At 60.4% G+C, this 16,815-nt stretch overlaps 1 protein-coding gene across 1 annotated transcript; it reads right to left on the reverse strand.

The window, feature by feature from the left end:
• Window positions 1-13,025: 13,025 nt before the first annotated feature.
• On the reverse strand, window positions 13,026-16,185 carry PIM3 (Pim-3 proto-oncogene, serine/threonine kinase). Its single transcript, XM_034986060.1, has 6 exons — window positions 15,859-16,185; window positions 15,639-15,748; window positions 15,491-15,541; window positions 15,039-15,408; window positions 14,261-14,437; window positions 13,026-14,178 (listed from the first exon to the last, which is right to left on the reverse strand). The coding sequence occupies exons 1-6, from the start codon at window positions 15,941-15,943 to the stop codon at window positions 13,991-13,993; spliced, it is 981 nt and encodes a 326-aa protein (XP_034841951.1). The 5' UTR covers window positions 15,944-16,185; the 3' UTR covers window positions 13,026-13,990.
• Window positions 16,186-16,815: the final 630 nt, after the last annotated feature.

Raw genomic sequence — 16,815 nt, forward strand, 5'->3', positions numbered from 1 at the left:
CTCCAGGATTCGCACCCGCGACCCCCCGGGGTTCTCACCCGCGACCCCCCGGATTCGCACCCGCGACCCTCCAGGATTCGCACCCGCGACCCTCCGGCTTCTCCTCTCAGGCTTTCGGATGAGCTGTGGGGGCGCCCGGCTGGATCCCGGCTCTAGTTTGCATTTCCCTGGAGTCTGATGATGCTGAGCGTCTTTTTTTTTTTTTTTTTTTTTAAGATTTTATTTGACAGAGAGAGAGAGAGACAACACAAGCAGGGGGAGTGGGAGAGGGAGAAGCAGGCTTCTCGTCGAGCAGGGAGCCCGATGCGGGGCTCGATCCCAGGACCCCGGGATCATGACCTGAGCCAAAGGCAGACGCTTAACGACTGAGCCACCCAGGCGCCCCTGCTGAGCGTCTTTTCCTGGGCTTATTTGCCGTCCCCACACCTTCTTTGGTTCAGGAGCTTTTCCTGTCTGTAAATTGTGTTCTCTTCGTGTTGAGTTTTGAGAACTCATACTCTGCATCCAAGTCCCCTTCAGATATGTGAGTCCACAGTACCTGGTTTCTTGTCTTTCTCTTGACAGTATCTTTGGGGAAACAAAAGTTTTTAATTTTGATGATGCCTAATTTATTTATTTTTTCCTTTTATGGATCGTGATGCCATTTCTACAAACTCTAAGCCCAGGTCATGAAGATTTCCTCCTATTTGTTCCTTTATAAGTTGTTTAGTCTATGTTTGGCATTTAGACCCAGGATTCACTTTGAGTTTACCTTTGTGTAAGGTGTGAAATGTAAAGGTTCACCTCTGTGCATGTGGGTGACCACTAGTTCAGATCCATCTGCTGAAATGACAATTTGTTCTCCACTGAACTGTGTTGACACAGATGTCAGAGATTTCTGTGGGTCTGTTCCTGGACTATCCATCTGGATGCAGCTACCACCAATACCCGGTCTTGATTACTGTAGCTGTGTTAAAATCAAGTCGGGGCACCTGGGTGGCTCAGTTGGTTAAGCGACTGCCTTCGGCTCAGGTCATGATCCTGGAGTCCCTGGATCGAGTCCCGCATCGGGGTCCCTGCTCGGCGGGGAGTCTGCTTCTCCCTCTGACCCTCCTCCCTCTCATGCTCTCTGTCTTTCATTCTCTCTGTCTCAAATAAATAAATAAAATCTTAAAAAATAAAATAAAATCAAGTCGTTTCCAGCAATTTGGTTCTTCTCTGTCAAATTCTTTTAGTTATTCTGGTTCCAATGCCCTTACATATAAATTTTAGAATTTGCTTGTCTATGTCTATAAAACAAAAATCTTGCTGGAACTTTGCCTGGTGACGTGTTAAATCTATAGATCACTTTGGGGAGAATGGACATCTTTATTAGGCTGAGCCTTCAAATTCATGAACATGGTAAGTCTTTCTATCTATTTAGATCTTATCTGATTTCTTTCAACAGCATTTTGTAGTTTTTAGCACTGAGAACCTTTACAAATTTTGTTAGATTTACACCTAGACATTTTGGGGAGTTATTATAAATAGTAACATTCTTAAAATTTTGGCCTCCAATTATTCATTGCTTGTATATGGGAATACAATTGGTTTTTATGTGTTGAGCTCGTATCCTGCAACCTTGCTAAATTCACTTATTGGTTCTAAGAGTTTGGTTCCTTTTTTTTTTTTTTTAATAGATTCCCTGGAATTTTCTACATAGGTACCCATGTTGTCTGCAAATAAGGACAGTTTAATTCTTCCTTTCCAATCAATATGCCTTTTATTTCCTTTTCTTGCCCTATTGCACTGGATGGAATTCTAGCACCGTGTTGAGTAAGAGTGGTGAGAGAGGACGACTCTTGCCTTGATCCCAATCCCAGGGGGAAGCATTCAGTCTGTCACATGAAGTGTGATGTTAGCTGTAGGATTTTTGTCAATGCCCTTTATCGGGTTAAGGAAGTTTGCTGGATATAGACATCCGAACTGATGGTTCTTTTCTTTCAGCACTGAAAAGATGTATTACTAATGAGAAGGCCAGTCATTCAAATCATTGTTCTGTAGGTAACTCATAATTTTTCTCTGGCTGCTTTAAGCCTTTTCCCTTGTTTTTAGTTTTCAGCAATTTGATTATGAAGTGTCTTAGTGTGGATTTCTTTCAGTTTTTCCAGGATGGGATTTGCTATGCTTTTTGAATTGTAAGATTATGTCTTTCACCAAACTTGTGAAGTTTTCAGACATAATGTCTTTAAATATTTTTAAGCTCCATAGTCTTTCTCCTCTTTCTGGGGCTCCAATGACACAAACATAGCCCTGTTCTTGTTGTCCTGTGGGTCCCTGAGACTCTGTTCATTTTTTTTTACATCTTTTTTCTCTCTGTCGCTCAGATGAATTTCTGTTGCTATGTCTTCAAGTTCACTGACTTCCTCCTGTCATCTCCATTCTGGTATTGAATCCATCCTGTGAGTGAAGGTTTTTTCCCTCTCTTATTCTGTTTTTGAATCCCAAAATTTCCATTTGCTTTTTCTTTGTGTCTTTCTCTTTGCTGAGTCATTCTATTGTAATATTTGTGTCAAGACTGTTTGCAGTTTCTGGTTAAAGCATTTGTATAACAGCTGCTTCAACGTCCCTGTCGGGTAATTCAAACATTGGGGTTATCACACCATTGGTATCTATTCGCATTTCCCGTGTGAGCTGAGATTTTTGTGGTTTTCATTTGCCTGGTGATTTTAGTTTCTATCCCGGACATTTTGAGTGTTGTGTCATGAGACTCTGGGTCTTCCCCCTGCCCTGTGGAGAATGTTGACAGTCTCGCTCTAGTCTCCTGCGGGCTGTGGTTCCAATGTCAGTTCAATACTCAGAGTCTTTGCGGTTTTAATCAGGATCATCCTGCATGTGCACCACTTAGTGGCCACTCTGAGACTTGAGTGGTGGTCTACCTATTAGATCAATTCTCCAACTATTTGATATGCCAGTTAGGATGACATCCACGCACATGTGGATTAGAGGTGAGCCCAGGAGTCCGAAACTTAATCTCCTGGGCTCATTTCCCTAAGTTTCTTTATCTCCATTATTTTCCTGGTACTTTCCAGTTACCTAAGGTTCCCTTTTCCTCCAACCAGAAACTGTCCACTTCTGTATTTGTGACACATTTGGGGCCAAATGGCAAGAGGACATACAGGAAAAAAGGCTGCTAATGAGCAAGTTCACCAAGGTTCCAGGGTCCAAGATCAATATACAAAAATCCACTGCATTTCTTTGTGTTAACAATGAGCAATCCAACAATAAAATTGAGAAAACAATTCCATTCACAACAGCATTGAAAAGAATGAAATACCTCGGAGTAAGTTTAACAAAAGGAATGTAAGACTCCTACACTTAAAACTACACAGCATGTCTTAATAAATGGAGAGACATCTAATGTTTATGGACTGGAAAACTCAATATTGTTAAAATGGCAATACTCCCCAAACTTGTTTGAATGCAATCCCTATCAAAGTGAGAGTATTTGGGGTTCTTTGGGCAGAAATTAGCAATCTGATCGTAAAATTTGTATGGACATACAGAGGACAGAGGATAGCCAAACAATTTTGGAAAGGAACAAATTTGGAGAATTTACAGTTGCCAATTTGAAAACTTACCATAGAGCTACAGCAATAAAGATGGTGTGTTCTGGCATAAGGACTGACATATAGATCAATGGAACAGAATTGAAAGTTTGGAATAGGGGCGCCTGGGTGGCTCAGTCGTTAAGCGTCTGCCTTCGGCTCGGGTCATGATCTCAGGGTCCTGGGATCGAGTTCCACATCGGGCTCCCTGCTCAGTGAGGAGTCTTCTTGGGATTCTCTGCCTCTCCCTCTGCGCCCCCGCCCCCGCTTGTGAGTGCTCTCTAAAATAAATAGATATATACAATCTTTTAAAAAAATACATAGACTTAAAATTGTTATGTGTATTTTACCACAATTAAAAACAAACATTAATTTAAAAATAGCAATAGTAAGACAAACAACCAAGTAAAAATTAGGCCAAAAAAGTTATTAGACATTTAACCAAGGAAGGAGGGGGGAAGCTGGGTATCTTCTTTGGTAAAATGTCTAATCCAATTTGGAAAGATGCACAGCATCATTAGTTATTAGGAAAATCCAAATTGAAAGTAAATCCAACAGCACCTCACACCCTGGCTTTAATCAAAAGGAAAGACTATAACAAGTGTTGACAAGGGTGTGGAAACACTGCAACCCTCATACAGGGCTGGTGGGAAAGTAAAACGGAGAGCCAGTTTCTTCAAAAGTCACACATACATTTACCATACGACCAGGAATTCCACTCATAGGTATTTACCCACGAAAATGACAACATATGTGCACACAAGAACTTGTACATGAAAGGTTCCTAGCGGCTTTATTTGTAACAGTCAAAATGTGACAACCCAAATCCCCATCAACTGGTGAACAGATGAACAAAATGCGGTGCATCCATACCGCGAGTATTATGCGGGATCCAACATGCGTGAACTTCCAAATGCGTGAGCTCAGCGAGAGCAGCCCGCCCGCGGACTGCGCTTGCGCGATTGCACGCACCTGGGAGGCCCCGCGCACGCAGCTGGACGGCGCGGGAGCGCAGGTGCCGGCGCGGGAGGGGAGGGGGCTGGCGCCCCAGACCGCTAGGCTCTCCACCTGCGCTGTGCGCCGGCTGCACACCTGGCTGAGTCGACTGAAATCATTGAGTGGTGGGCGGATCCTTGAAATTGTCGGAAGCGGGTGGGTTTTATGGCATGTAAATTACACCTCCATAAAGCTGTTTTAAAAATACTTCTCGGGGTTTTTTTTTAGATTTCCATTTAATTCTCTGAGAAATGTTTAAAGTGGCTCAGAGCATTTGTATAAGAATTTTGTTTCTCATTAAAAATATAGTCAGCTGACAGCAGGAGGCTACCTGGACCCAACCCCAGGGTGCCCTGCTGGGGGTGTGCCCCCCACCATCCTTCCCACTTCCTGGAGCCACCACACCCCCCACACCACACACACACCCCACACACACCCCACACACACCACACACACAAAACCCACACACACACATACACACACACATGCACACCGCACCGTGTGTCTACCTTCTCGTGCACTGGAGAGAGGCCCTTGTGAGGGGGACTCCATGTGCGGGGACCTCGCGGACCTTGGCCAGCTGGGGAGGGCCACAGGGGGAAGGGGTGGGGGGTGGGGGATGGAGTTAGGGGCTTGACCTCTTGGTACCGAGCAGGAGGAGACCCCAGGCCCAGGAGGTGCTGTTCCTCAGATGCATGGAGACCCGGACAGTTGCTCCCTGCCGGCTTCCCCCGTGTGGGACCAGTGGGGGCTGGGGGTGGTCTGAGGAGATCGGGGGGCCAGGTCCCCCATGTGGTGGCCAGTGGGCAGGGCCTGTGTGTTGTCACTTGGGCTCAGGTGGGAGAGGAGGCTGGGGTGATTGACCGGGTCCTGCCAGCAGCTGCACAGCTGGACGGCGGGCCTGAGGGGAGCAGAAACAGGGGGCCCAAGGAGAGCGGGGAGCAGGACCTGTGACCCCCGGGAGGCATCCAGGCACAGCATCCACGACGGGAGGCCAGGAGGCACCACGGGTGGAGGTGGACTTGGCCCCGAGCACTGGGCTGCAGTGCCCCCAACGTGTCCTGGGATCTGCCGGCCTCCAGGCGGGGGCTCCTCCTGCCCCACGGTCTCCAGAGATGAGGCCACTGAGGCAGGCCGGGGAGAAAGGTGACAGCCACCATGGCCCACGTGGCAATGTGCACCTACTGTGTGTCAGCCCCAGCTCAGCCCCTACCTCCCCAAAGCCCAGTGGACCCCACTGGCCCTGGGGATCACCCATCTTCAGCTCCGTTCTGCCCAGGAAGGAGTCAGGCGAGGGAAGCCCCCCACCCAGAACCAGGCTTTCTGTGGGTCGCCCGGCCAGGGAGGCCCTCACGGGAGCTGGGCCCGTGGTCCTGGAGACGGGGCCCCAGCTGGTCCTTCCTTGCGGCCTAGCCTGCTCCCCCACCCCAGCCCGGCACCAGGGCGGTGGCTGGACCCCGGTGTCCCTCGTCCCCCAGCTGCTGGTGCCAGAGCCCCAGCCGGCCAGCTCAGGGTGCCCACAGCTAATCCACCCATTAGCTTTTGATAGTGCGGGCAGCCGCCAGGCATGGGGGTCAGGAGCGGGGCAGACAGAGTGGCCAGGCCCTGGTGACCACGTGAGGTGAGAACAGGGACAGAATGTCCCAGAGACGGGGCCAGGGTATGGGGGTGGGGAGGTCAGTGGACCATAGCCCTGAGTCCTCAGTTGCCCCCAGGCCTCCAGCACCCCACTCAGCACAGGGCAAGAGGCACCGTCGGGCCAGGGAAGGTCATCTCGGGCCAGGCCTGCTCTCGTGCACTAATCTGAGCCAGAGCAGATTTTTGTGGGGTGGAGGGGGGTGTTGTCATTGTACTTGCCCTGGGGTTTCCTGGGTGTGTGGGTGGGGTCCTCGTGGCTTTGGGTCCGACTGACCTTCTACCTCCCAAAGCACCTGGAACCCAGCCCGCCTTGGACTTGGAGGACTCCTCCTTGCCTGAATGCTGAAGACCTGCAGGCCGACTCTGGCCGCAGGTTGCCTGCGTCTGGACCCTCCATGTCACTCTCCTATCTGCGTCCACCCTCCCTCCCCTGAGATCTGGTCTGGTGGCCTGTATGCCCCACCCCCAGAACCCCCATCCTCACCTCCTCATTCCGCAGGTCCCCTTGGCCCCTGCACCCCACCTCCTCCTGCCTCAGATCTTAGCCCTCTGGGAACCCCCACTTCCTATGACCCAGATGCCCTCGGTGGCTCCCTGACTGTGGGCTCCGTTAGGCCTGGGTTGTACCAGTGGCCCAAGGACATTCTTGAACACCCTCTGGGGCTTCAGGCGGTCCCTACACACAGGCTGACAAGCCTGTGTGCCCGAGCCCTGGTTCATAGGTGACGGCCACCACATGCTGAGCGGCCCGGGGCAGCAGGGCCTGGTGGGCAGAACCTTGCTCTGCAGCCCCGTACAAACACTCCTCTGTCTGCTCCCCAGCCCCACAGGCCCTGAGCCACAGGGAGCCATAGCGGGGAGGGCGCCGGAGGGCGCCTCGGGGAGCAGGTGGGCCGGGCTCTGCCCAGACCAGGTCCCGCACAGAAGCACGCACACACGTGTACAGGTGCGTGGATCTGCTTGCACGGATACCCAGACCGCCTCCGCCCACCCGCGCACACCACCATGCCGGCAAGCACACTCACCGCACACACAGGTAGGCATGATGCACACTCGTGGGCACACACACACCATTTCTGTGGCCCGATGGGTCCTCCTGGCCCTTTCTGGACTCCGGGACCCTGCAGCAGCTGCTGCCCTGCTCCAGAGTGAGCCCAGGCCCTGGGCCAGCTGAGGGGCCTCGCCTGGTCGCCGGCTGTCCACCGTTCTGGCTTGCTGAGAAGCGTGCGGTGGGCTATGGCACCTGCAGCAATGGGCGCCCGTCCTCTGTCCCAACCCCTGCCTCTTCACGGGAGGAGGGAGGCCGGGGCTTCCCGGGGCTCTGGTCAGGGCCTCAGCTTACCCTGCGTGTAGCAGGTTGTTGGCGGAGAATTCAGGCCACTGAGCAAACCTGGGGAAGAGCCCCGGAGACCCTGCAGCCCCTCCTACGCCTGCCCTCTTGTTCCTCTGTTGACTAAGTTGGGCCTGGGCTACTCTCTGCCTTGGGGCCTTTGCACCTGCTGTTCCCTCTGCCGGAGCCCCCTCTCCCTGACTTCTGCAGAAAACTGATGGTGAGCCCTGAAAACCTCACTGCCCTGTGTCCCGGTCACACCCTAAAACCATCATGCCAGTTTGTCTGGGTCACTGTCCCTTTGGCAGGGGTGAGCCCCCAAGAATCTGGAAAGTCTGGTTCTCTCTGGAGTGAAAAGGGCCCTTTGAGCTCACACGGGAGAGACTTGGTGAGCAGAAACCGGATGATGGGGGAGGGGCAGGAGTGCCAGGTTGGGTCGCCTCTGGAGTGCTCCATGGAGTGAGGGTGTGGACCCCCTCCACGTGTGCTCCCTAGCATGTGGGAGCTGCAGGACAGGCCGAGCCATGGCCTGAATCGCCGGGCTCCTGGCCCCCTGCATGTGCCTCGCCCCCAGCGCCCCCAGATGGTGAAGTGGACGGTCCCAAAGCATCCTCATGCATCCAGGACCACACCACCCGGGGCAGCACCCAGTGTTCAGCATCCCTGGCTCCTGCCTGGCCTGGCCCAGTAGGTGGAGTCTCCCAGCCCTTGCTGGTCTCTGGGTCCCAGGACCAAGGGCATCTGCAATCCGGGGAGGTCCCACCGCCTGCCAGGGGCAGCACCTTCTTACCCTCGGGGGCCAGCCCTGGCGGAGGCCTCACAGGCCACAAGGGAAAGGGGAGATAGCCCCTGGGCTGGGCCCGGCCTTGGGTGCCAGCACCTCTCCTCTCCCACCCTCCTGCCTGCTGCCGAGGTGGCCAGTGGGGTGGGGATCACCGAGCACAATGCTTTTGGGTGAGGAGCCCAAGGAGCACAGCTCAGGGGCAGCACAGGTGGGGCAGGACAGGGCAGCCTGAGGGGCCTCCCCGGCAGGTGGGCAGGACCAATGACATAGAGTCGGCGGGGGGAGTTCCCTGCCTGTCCTGGGGCCTGAGCCTCAGATCAGGACAGGTAGCCTCCTGGAAGGACAGGTGCGAGGGGCCAGAGGCCAGATCAGAGGGAGCTCCCCTTGCTGTCCCGCCCCAGGTCACCCTCCTCCTCCTCCCGGGGTGAGGTGGGCCCACTTGGAGTCTCTGACCTTTGGTGGGCACCTGCCCCAGCTTCCTCCGCCTGGCTCATTCAATGTTGGGTACGGGAGACCCACCCCCTAAGGAGGCCCCTATTCATTGATCCGGGAGTGGACCTCCCATCCCACCCCCCCTACCTGGCCAATATGTGGGGCCCGGCCTCCAGGGAAGAGTTTTCCTGCCGGGACCGTGCCCAGAGGAGGGCGGTGACTGGTGCTGGAGGGGCAGGCCCTGCCCCCACCCTGCTCGGCAGGCCTGACTGCCAGGAACTCCGGGGGTCAGTTGTGTAATCAAAGCTCGGGGTTTTGCCAAGGCTGCCTGGAAAGCCGCTGGCCTGGAAGTCATGTGCTGGAGGCTCAGGCACCCCCCCACCCCCCTAATCAGAGGCCTCTGGAGAGGGAAAGGGCCCACTGAGAAACCCCAGGGCTAGCAATTCCACTTGGGTCCTGCACCCCTCGGCCACAGCCAGGGGGCAGATGATTGGGGGCCCAGCGAGCTCCTGGCCATCCCTCAGCTCCATGGACAAGTGCCAGGCCTGGCTCACACCCTCCTTACAGCTTGCTCGCAACTTCCGGCCCAGGCGTGCCCATCGCTACCCATACAGTGCCCCTCCAGAGGCCTTCTCCAGAGGGCCCCAGGGTGCCTCCAGTGGGCGGGGGTGCAGCCCTGTCCTGCTCCTCTTGGGGCCCCGTGCGGTGTGGAGGTCCCCAAGCCCCTCATCCAGGCCTCTACTGCCCGCCTCGGGAGCTGCCTCCATGGCCCGCATCACACCTCCTTCTCGCACAGACTTCACAAGCCCAGGGACTCCCTGGCCAGCTGGGTTCTGTATGCCCGGGAGGGGCAGGTGGGGCTCCTGGGGTCCTGCCAGGGACCACTTCCCTTTTCCGTGAAGCTTTGGCACTGAATCCATGCCAAGGTTTCGTTTCAGGGGACTGCACTGGAGAAAAGAAACTTGAGACTCCAACAGCCGCAGAGTTGTTCTGGATCTGAGTCCGGCCTCACTCTTCCCAGAAGCCAGGGATCTCAGGCCAGCGGGCGAGGGGCCTGGACGCCGCACCCCCACCTCGTGGGCACAGCCAGTACCCACCCGCGCCCCGAGGGCCTGGCCAGGAGCAAACCAATCGAAGCTCGGACTGCAGACGGGGCGCAGCGTAGTCCTCCAGGAGGGAAGGAGCCAGAGGGGCCAAGACAGGACCTGGATTCGGTTCAGGACTTTGGTTCTTTCCACGATGATTTCTGGATTCCATGCAACCCCAAGGGGCATCCCTGAAGGATGGATGCTGTACAGAGCTCGACCAAGTGGCTCTAAAGGAGCCTTGATAGTAAATGGACCCAAGATATTGAAAGATTAGTGGGTTAGGCACCGGCCAGCAGAGGAGAGTGGGAGCCACGGGGCCGGGCAGACTGGCAGCCCAGTCTGAGTGGACAGGCCAGCATTTCAGGGGCCACTGTCCCCTCTGCTCCAGCCCCAAGCCGTCCACATGGCCACCATCCCAGCCTCAGGGGGGTGGAGCCCTGCCCATGGCAACAGACCCCCAAGAGGCCCCGGGTCAGAGGACACCCTTCTCCTGGCTCCCCAACCCCAGGCTCCTCAGCAGCGCTGGTCTGATGAGCGGATGAGACCCTTCCCCAGCAGAGGGGGTCCGGCGGATACCAGGGACTGCAAAGTGCTGTCCACTCAGGGGTGAGGGGCCCATGGCAGCTCCCTAGCCCCTCAGCCTCTGTAGACCCCCAGCACCTAGGAGTGGGACCGTGGCAGATGGGGGATGGGGAGTCAGAGACCGGCCCACCCCAGGCTCCACAGGTCCCAGGCCCAAGTGAACACCCTGCCCTGGGGCTTGCATAGGCTCACTGGCCCCTGGCCCCTGATGGGGCGTGCTGTAGCCCTGGAGGCTGCCCTCCAGGGTGGGAGGGGCTCAGGATTAGGGGAGGCTTGAGCACCCCCAACCAAATCCCACCCAGGAGCCAGGAGAAGGCCCTGTGTGGACTGTGGGGGCTGGGGCGAGGGCAGGCCCCAGGGTGCAGGTCGGCCCTTCGGATCCTGACGGAGCTCCAGCTTTGTGTCTCGGAGCCGGGGGTGGGAGCGCCCAGACGCAGAGTGGACAGCCTGGGGGTCAGGTGGCAGGGGTGGGACAGGGCAGGGCCTCCCAGCTGCAGCTCTGGGCTTCTGTCTGTGTCTCAGACCTGGGGCTCTGCCCATGGTGGATTCTCTGAATCTACTCTAGGGGTACCCCTGCAGCCAGGAAAGCTCCCCCACAGGTGGTGCATCCTCTGCCTCTTCTGTGGCCTGCGCCCCGCACCCACCACTGGGGCCCCAGATGCAGCCCCCAGTGCAGGCCCCCACGTCAACGGGAGTCTCCAGCCTGGCTCTCAGCCACTTGCTGACATGTGAGGGTACCACAGTGGGGGCCAGAGTCATACTCCAGCACCTACACGAGGTCCTGGACACTCAGGCCTCAGTTTCCCCAAGCACGACCTGGCTGAGAGCCCTTGCTTGGGATGCCCCAGGACTGGGCAGGCCGCAGTGTCCCATGGCCCTGGGTGCTCGGGGGCACCCAGGCTGATGCAGTCAGCATGGAGACAGAGGGGCGCAGGGCTAGGCCGAGGGAGTGGGGGGGGGTGGCCAAGCTGTCACCCTCTCTGCCATCCCCCGTCTTCTCCCTCTTGTCCTGGGGGGGCAGGCTCCATGGGGCGGGCCCTCCACCCGGGCTCATAGGTACCAGCCCCACCTCCTGCCCGACATGGGGCCCACCCCCTGGGCCCCGCCCACGTCCACCTGCCCAACTGCCCTGACACACACAGACCTGGGCTTCCCTTCAGCAGCATCCACCAGCTCTGGGGCAGGAGAAGCCCCGCGGCCACAGCATCTGCATCCCACGAACCCATCGGTGGCCATCACCCGGGGCTGCCCACCCACAGCCAGCCTGAGCCTGCCCCACCTTCACGGCATCACCGGACAGACAGGGATCCCAGGGCTGAGGAGCCTCCGAGGAGGCCAGCATCTCCCACACTCAGCACAGTGCTGTGCCCTCCATCCCAGGAGCGAACTCAGGGACACTCAGGCCTCATGCTTGGGTGGGTGGTAGCCTCTGCCCGTGTGGTGGAGGACGGAGCGTCCCCTAGTGTGGGCGCCCCAGGGGCTCCAGCACTCCCTGTGCGGGGCAAGCCTCTCCCACTCACCTCCCGACTTTGCACACGCACGGGCCTCCGACCCTGTGCCCTCCCGATGACCCTGTGCCCTCCCGAGCATCGTCGCTGCATCTGTGCCAGGGACTGGCCCTCCTCAGGACGTCCAAGAGACCTGTGCCTTGTCCCCAAGCCGCAAGCACTGGGCGCCTGAGGATGAGGTGTCTTAGCACTGCCGGGGGCTTGACTCGGGGCCCCCCCAAACATGAGCTCCATGAGCTGGATGGATGCACAGATGAGGATGGGTGAATGCAGGGCGAGGGGGCGGTGATAAGACCAGCCTGGCACCCTCAGCTGGCAAGTGGGGGAGCCGGGAATCACAGTGCCGTGTGAGTCACTCACCACAGGAGGGTACGGAGGCCCAGATGCTGCAAGCACTATCCTCCGCTCTCCCTGCGTGTCCCCCCGCCCCCCCGGACTCCAGCCCACGTGGCCCAAGGCTGCTGTCCTGGCTCCCTGTCCTAGGACGGGGGTGTGGGAGGAGCCAGAGCAGGCCCGACCCGTCAGGGCAGCGGGAACGTGGTTGGGCCACGTTTCCACACCTGGACCTGGCCGTGGCTTCCGCCCACAACCTTGCCCTTCAACTATCAGGCCAAGGCCTGACCCCCCAGCACTTGCCCCCCCACCTGGCTCCACCCACCCGTTCTCTGTGCAAAGAATGCCTTACGCCCCCTCCACCCGGCAAACTTCTACTCGTCCTTCAGAACCCTTTCCAGCCATCTGCGGAACAGTGTGGACCCCCCTCCCCGTACACTTCTGCGTGAGGGGCCTGAGCGAAGGCCACCTCCTCTTCCCACCTCTGGCTGGGCATCTCTGGGAACAGAAGCCAAGGAGGTCCCCTTGGGGCCACCACCAGACACAGCCTCCAGACTAGGGGTGGCAATGTCCTTGGGGCCGTAGGAGTAGACAACAGGGCCGCAAGGAGGCCAAGCACCACAGGCCAGGCCCTCTGGCCGGGAGGGAAGAGCCTGGGTCCTGGTCATGCTGCTGCCTGCCCACAGGAGGCAGGGAGGGGGCTGCCCAGGGACCCCTTCCCCAAATCTCCTTTCACCAGACCACCCTATCCAATAAACACAGAGTAACTGTTATATACAAAACAATTTAATTGAAATACCTGTATAAAAAATATGATCTCCAGACATCTCACTTTTGAACTGAAAGAAACCCCCATCCTCGATGCCTACGCACACCGGGATCACAGAAACACAGCTACTACCATAAATTAAAGGCTTGAGACTCTGTCCCCCCACCCCCCGGCCTCCAGAGCCAACAAGCAGACTGTACAAGGTCAATAATTTAAAACCCACCCCCACCCCGCTCCCCCAGAGGCATAGAGCCACAGGGGACAGAGTCTCCCTCGCCCCTTAAATTAGCCACTGTACAAGTCCATCTTCCGACAGACGCAGGTAGGATCAGGACCTGGGGTCCGCGCACACAGCCACGCTCCCCACTCCGGGGCCTGAAGAAGGCGGGGGCGCAGGCAGGAGGGGACCTCCCCAAATAAATTAAACAATAAATAGCCCTCCTCAGGGTCAGACCATAAATAGACGTGCGCGCACGCGCACGCACACCCCGCCTGCAGGCGCGCGCTCAGGCAGCGAGCCTCGACGTTGCATTGCTTGTGCACAGACCTGCCCGGACGAACACCGGCGGCGGGCGGGAGCAGGGGGTGGGCACAAGGGAGCCTGAGCCCCCGGTGACATGAGGCCACAGGACATGCTCCTGGTCCAACATGGTCCGACCGGGGAGGCGCTGAGGGCCGGGACGGCTGCCTCCCCGAGCAGCGCAGGACAGGGACAGTCTCAGGGTCGCGCACCTGCCCGGCCCAGGCCGGACCTCACGTCGACCCGAGCGTCTTTGGACAGACAGAGCTTGAGAAGACCAAGTCCCGTGAGAGCAGCGTTCGAAAAGGCACTCAAAGCAAAGAAAACAGCCCGGTGCCAAAGGCAAAGGTCACCGGGAGTCAGAGGTCACTGCTTTTGCAAGAAACAGACAGCCCAGGCGGGGTCGCTCCCTCCGGCTCCCACAAGCCAGGCCCGGGCTCCTCCTCACAAGCTCTCACTGCTGGACGTGGTGCTGGCCCCGTCGTCCACATCCAGAGCGCAGAGCCGCAGGTCACAGCTCTCCGCAGGGCCCCCCTCGGCCCCCAGCATCCAGGGGTGCGCAGCGATCTGGTCCAGCGAGGGCCGCTCCGAGGGCCGCAGAGACAGACACCACTGAATGAGCTGCTGACACTCTGCGGAGAGGAGGGCGCGGGGTCAGCTCCTGGCTCCTAGGCCCCTGGGCTCCCAGCTCCAGCCCCCGCACCCACCACGCACCTGGGGAGACCCTCCTCCGGAAAAAAAGGCGGCCTCGGAGGATCTCCTCGTCCTGCTCGAAGGGGATGTCCCCACACACCATATCGTAGAGCAGCACGCCCAGAGACCACACCGTGGCCGAGCGCCCGTGGTAACGGTGGTAGCGGATCCACTCGGGGGGGCTGTACACCCGGGTGCCTGGGGGGACACGCGGGCGTTAGGGCGTCCGCCCTGGGGACCAGCGCCGAGCCCCCCGCGCTCTCGCTAGTCCCCTGGGAGGCCCGGGCCAGGGGCGGCAGCCGGTCTCCGGGCCTCGAGCAACCTGCTCGTCATCCCCCTGGAAAAACCCGGCGGGCGCGGCCTCCCCAGCTGGCCCGCCCGGCCGGGGGAGGGGCGGGTCACATGAGCGAGGGCTCGGGTTTCACAACAAACAGATGTGAGCTGAGGATAGAGCAGGCGGGCGGGCGCGGGGGGGGCGGCGCCGCAGGGGCGGGCAGCCCCGGCTTCCCCGCGCTCCGCAATGCGGGGATTTCTGCGGCGCCGCCCCCGCTCGGCACGCACGCAGCGTCCGCCCCACGCAGGGGGAGGCCCGGGCACTCCCGGCGCACCCCCGCGCCGCGGTCCCCAGCGCCCCGCCCCCGCCCGCGGTCGCGCCCCAGCACGGCCGGCGGGGGCAGTCTCGAGCCGGCCCCTCGCCCCCACCCACCGCGAACCCGCTCCCCTCGCGCGCGGCCTCCAACAGCCACCAGCCCCTCCGGGCCTCCCCGCGGGCGTCCCCGCCGGCCAGCGGCGCGCTCACCGTCGAAGTCGGTGTACACCGTGTCCTTGAGCAGCGCGCCCGAGCCGAAGTCGATGAGTTTCAGCTCGCCCGAGCGCAGGTCCACCAGCAGGTTCTCGTCCTTGATGTCGCGGTGCACGACCCCGCAGCTGTGGCAGTGGCGCACGGCGGCCAGCACCTGAGCGAAGAAGCGGCGCGCCAGCGGCTCGTCCAGGGCGCCGCGCTCCGTGATGAAGTCGAAGAGGTCCTGGGCCGGCTCGGGCCGCTCGAGCACCAGCAGGAAGCCGTCGGGCCGCTCGAACCAGTCCAGCAGGCGGATGACGCCGCGCGCGCCGCCCGCCGCGCCCACCTTGCGCAGCAGCACCACCTCGAGGGGCACGGCCGCGCCGCCCTGGGGAGACACGGCGATCGGTCAGCGTGCCCCCAGCCGCGGCGGCCCGCCCCCGGCGCCCGCCCCCGGCGCCCGCACTTACGATGCTGCCCCACTCGGTCACCCGCTCCTTCACCACGTGCTTCACGGCCACCTGGGGAAGGGGGGGACACGGATGGTCAGGCCCGGCGGAGAAGCGACGACGCGCGCGGTGGGCGAGGAACCCGGGCCCGCCCGGTGGCCCGACTCACCGGGAGCCCGTCGGCGATGCGACTGCCCGCGTAGACGGTGCCGAAGCCGCCGCTGCCCAGCACGGCGCCCACCTGGTACACCTTCTCGAAGCTCTCCTTGTCCGCCTTGACTGTGGGGGTCGCGCACGGGAGGGGTTGGTGCGGCCCGGCGCGCCCCAGCCCCCGGCCCGGGTCCCCCGGCCGCGGCCCCCCGGCCCCTGCCTCCCGGCCCCGCGCGTACCTGGCTGCAGGATCTTCACCGGGAGGTGGTCCACGCCGCCCGGCCCGCAGAGGTGCGCCAGGGACCCGAACTTGGAGAGCAGCATCGCGGGCGGCAGCGGGGCGCGGGCCCGCGGCCCCCGGGCTCTCCGCCGCCTCTCACCCGGCCCGGCTCCCCGCGCGGCCGCAGACGCGAGAGGGCGGCCTCCCCGTGCCGCGCGGGGCCCCGAGCGTCGGACGGAGGCGGCCGCGGGGCGAGGCGGGAGCGCCGAGACCCGCTCGGGCGAGGCAGTCCGCGCGGCGCAGTGGCCCCGGGCCGAGCCGCGCGTGGACCGCGTGCACGCGCAGCACAGAGCCGCTCACACGCCCCAGCCGCCTCGCCCCGGGCTTTTGGGCCACGGCGTCCGGATCCCTCCGCGGGGGCGGGGCGAGCGGAATCCCGCCCCCTTCCGCCGCGATCCACGCAGCGGAGTCGCCCCCGGGGACGCGCGCGGGCGGCCGGGGCGACGGTCTGGCGGGGCCGGGCGCCGTCACCCCGGGTCACGAGGGCCGGTGGGCCCGGGGTGCGTGGCGAGCCGCCCGGAACTAGCTCGCTGTAGTAGAGCCGCGGAGGCGCACAGCGTGGCGCGGCGGTACACGTCAGCCCTCCCCCGCGCGCGCACACACACACCCACCGCGCACGCGCAGCTCCTGCGCGGGCGGTGGCCGAGGCGTGTGGGGCGGGGCCGTGGGAGCCAATGGTAGCCGGGGTTTCCAAAGGGCCCCGAAGCCCCAGCCAATGGCGGCGCCTGGGCGGGGCGGGGACTCGCAGGTCCCGCCCCAGGTTGTGCCGGGGAAGGTCACCCGCGGAACGCGCGCCCACCTCCGCCGTGCCCGCAGCGGGCGGCCAGACCGCGAGGGCTGTCGCGAGCGCGGGGTCCCGAACAGGGGCGGGAGTCCTGGAGACGACCCCCCCTGTGCCTCGGGCCGTGCGAGTGGG

Source organism: Mirounga leonina, unplaced genomic scaffold (genome assembly GCF_011800145.1).
Source record: "Mirounga leonina isolate KUSES-001 unplaced genomic scaffold, KU_Mleo_1.0 Mir_375, whole genome shotgun sequence".
Taxonomy (NCBI): Eukaryota; Metazoa; Chordata; class Mammalia; order Carnivora; family Phocidae; genus Mirounga; species Mirounga leonina.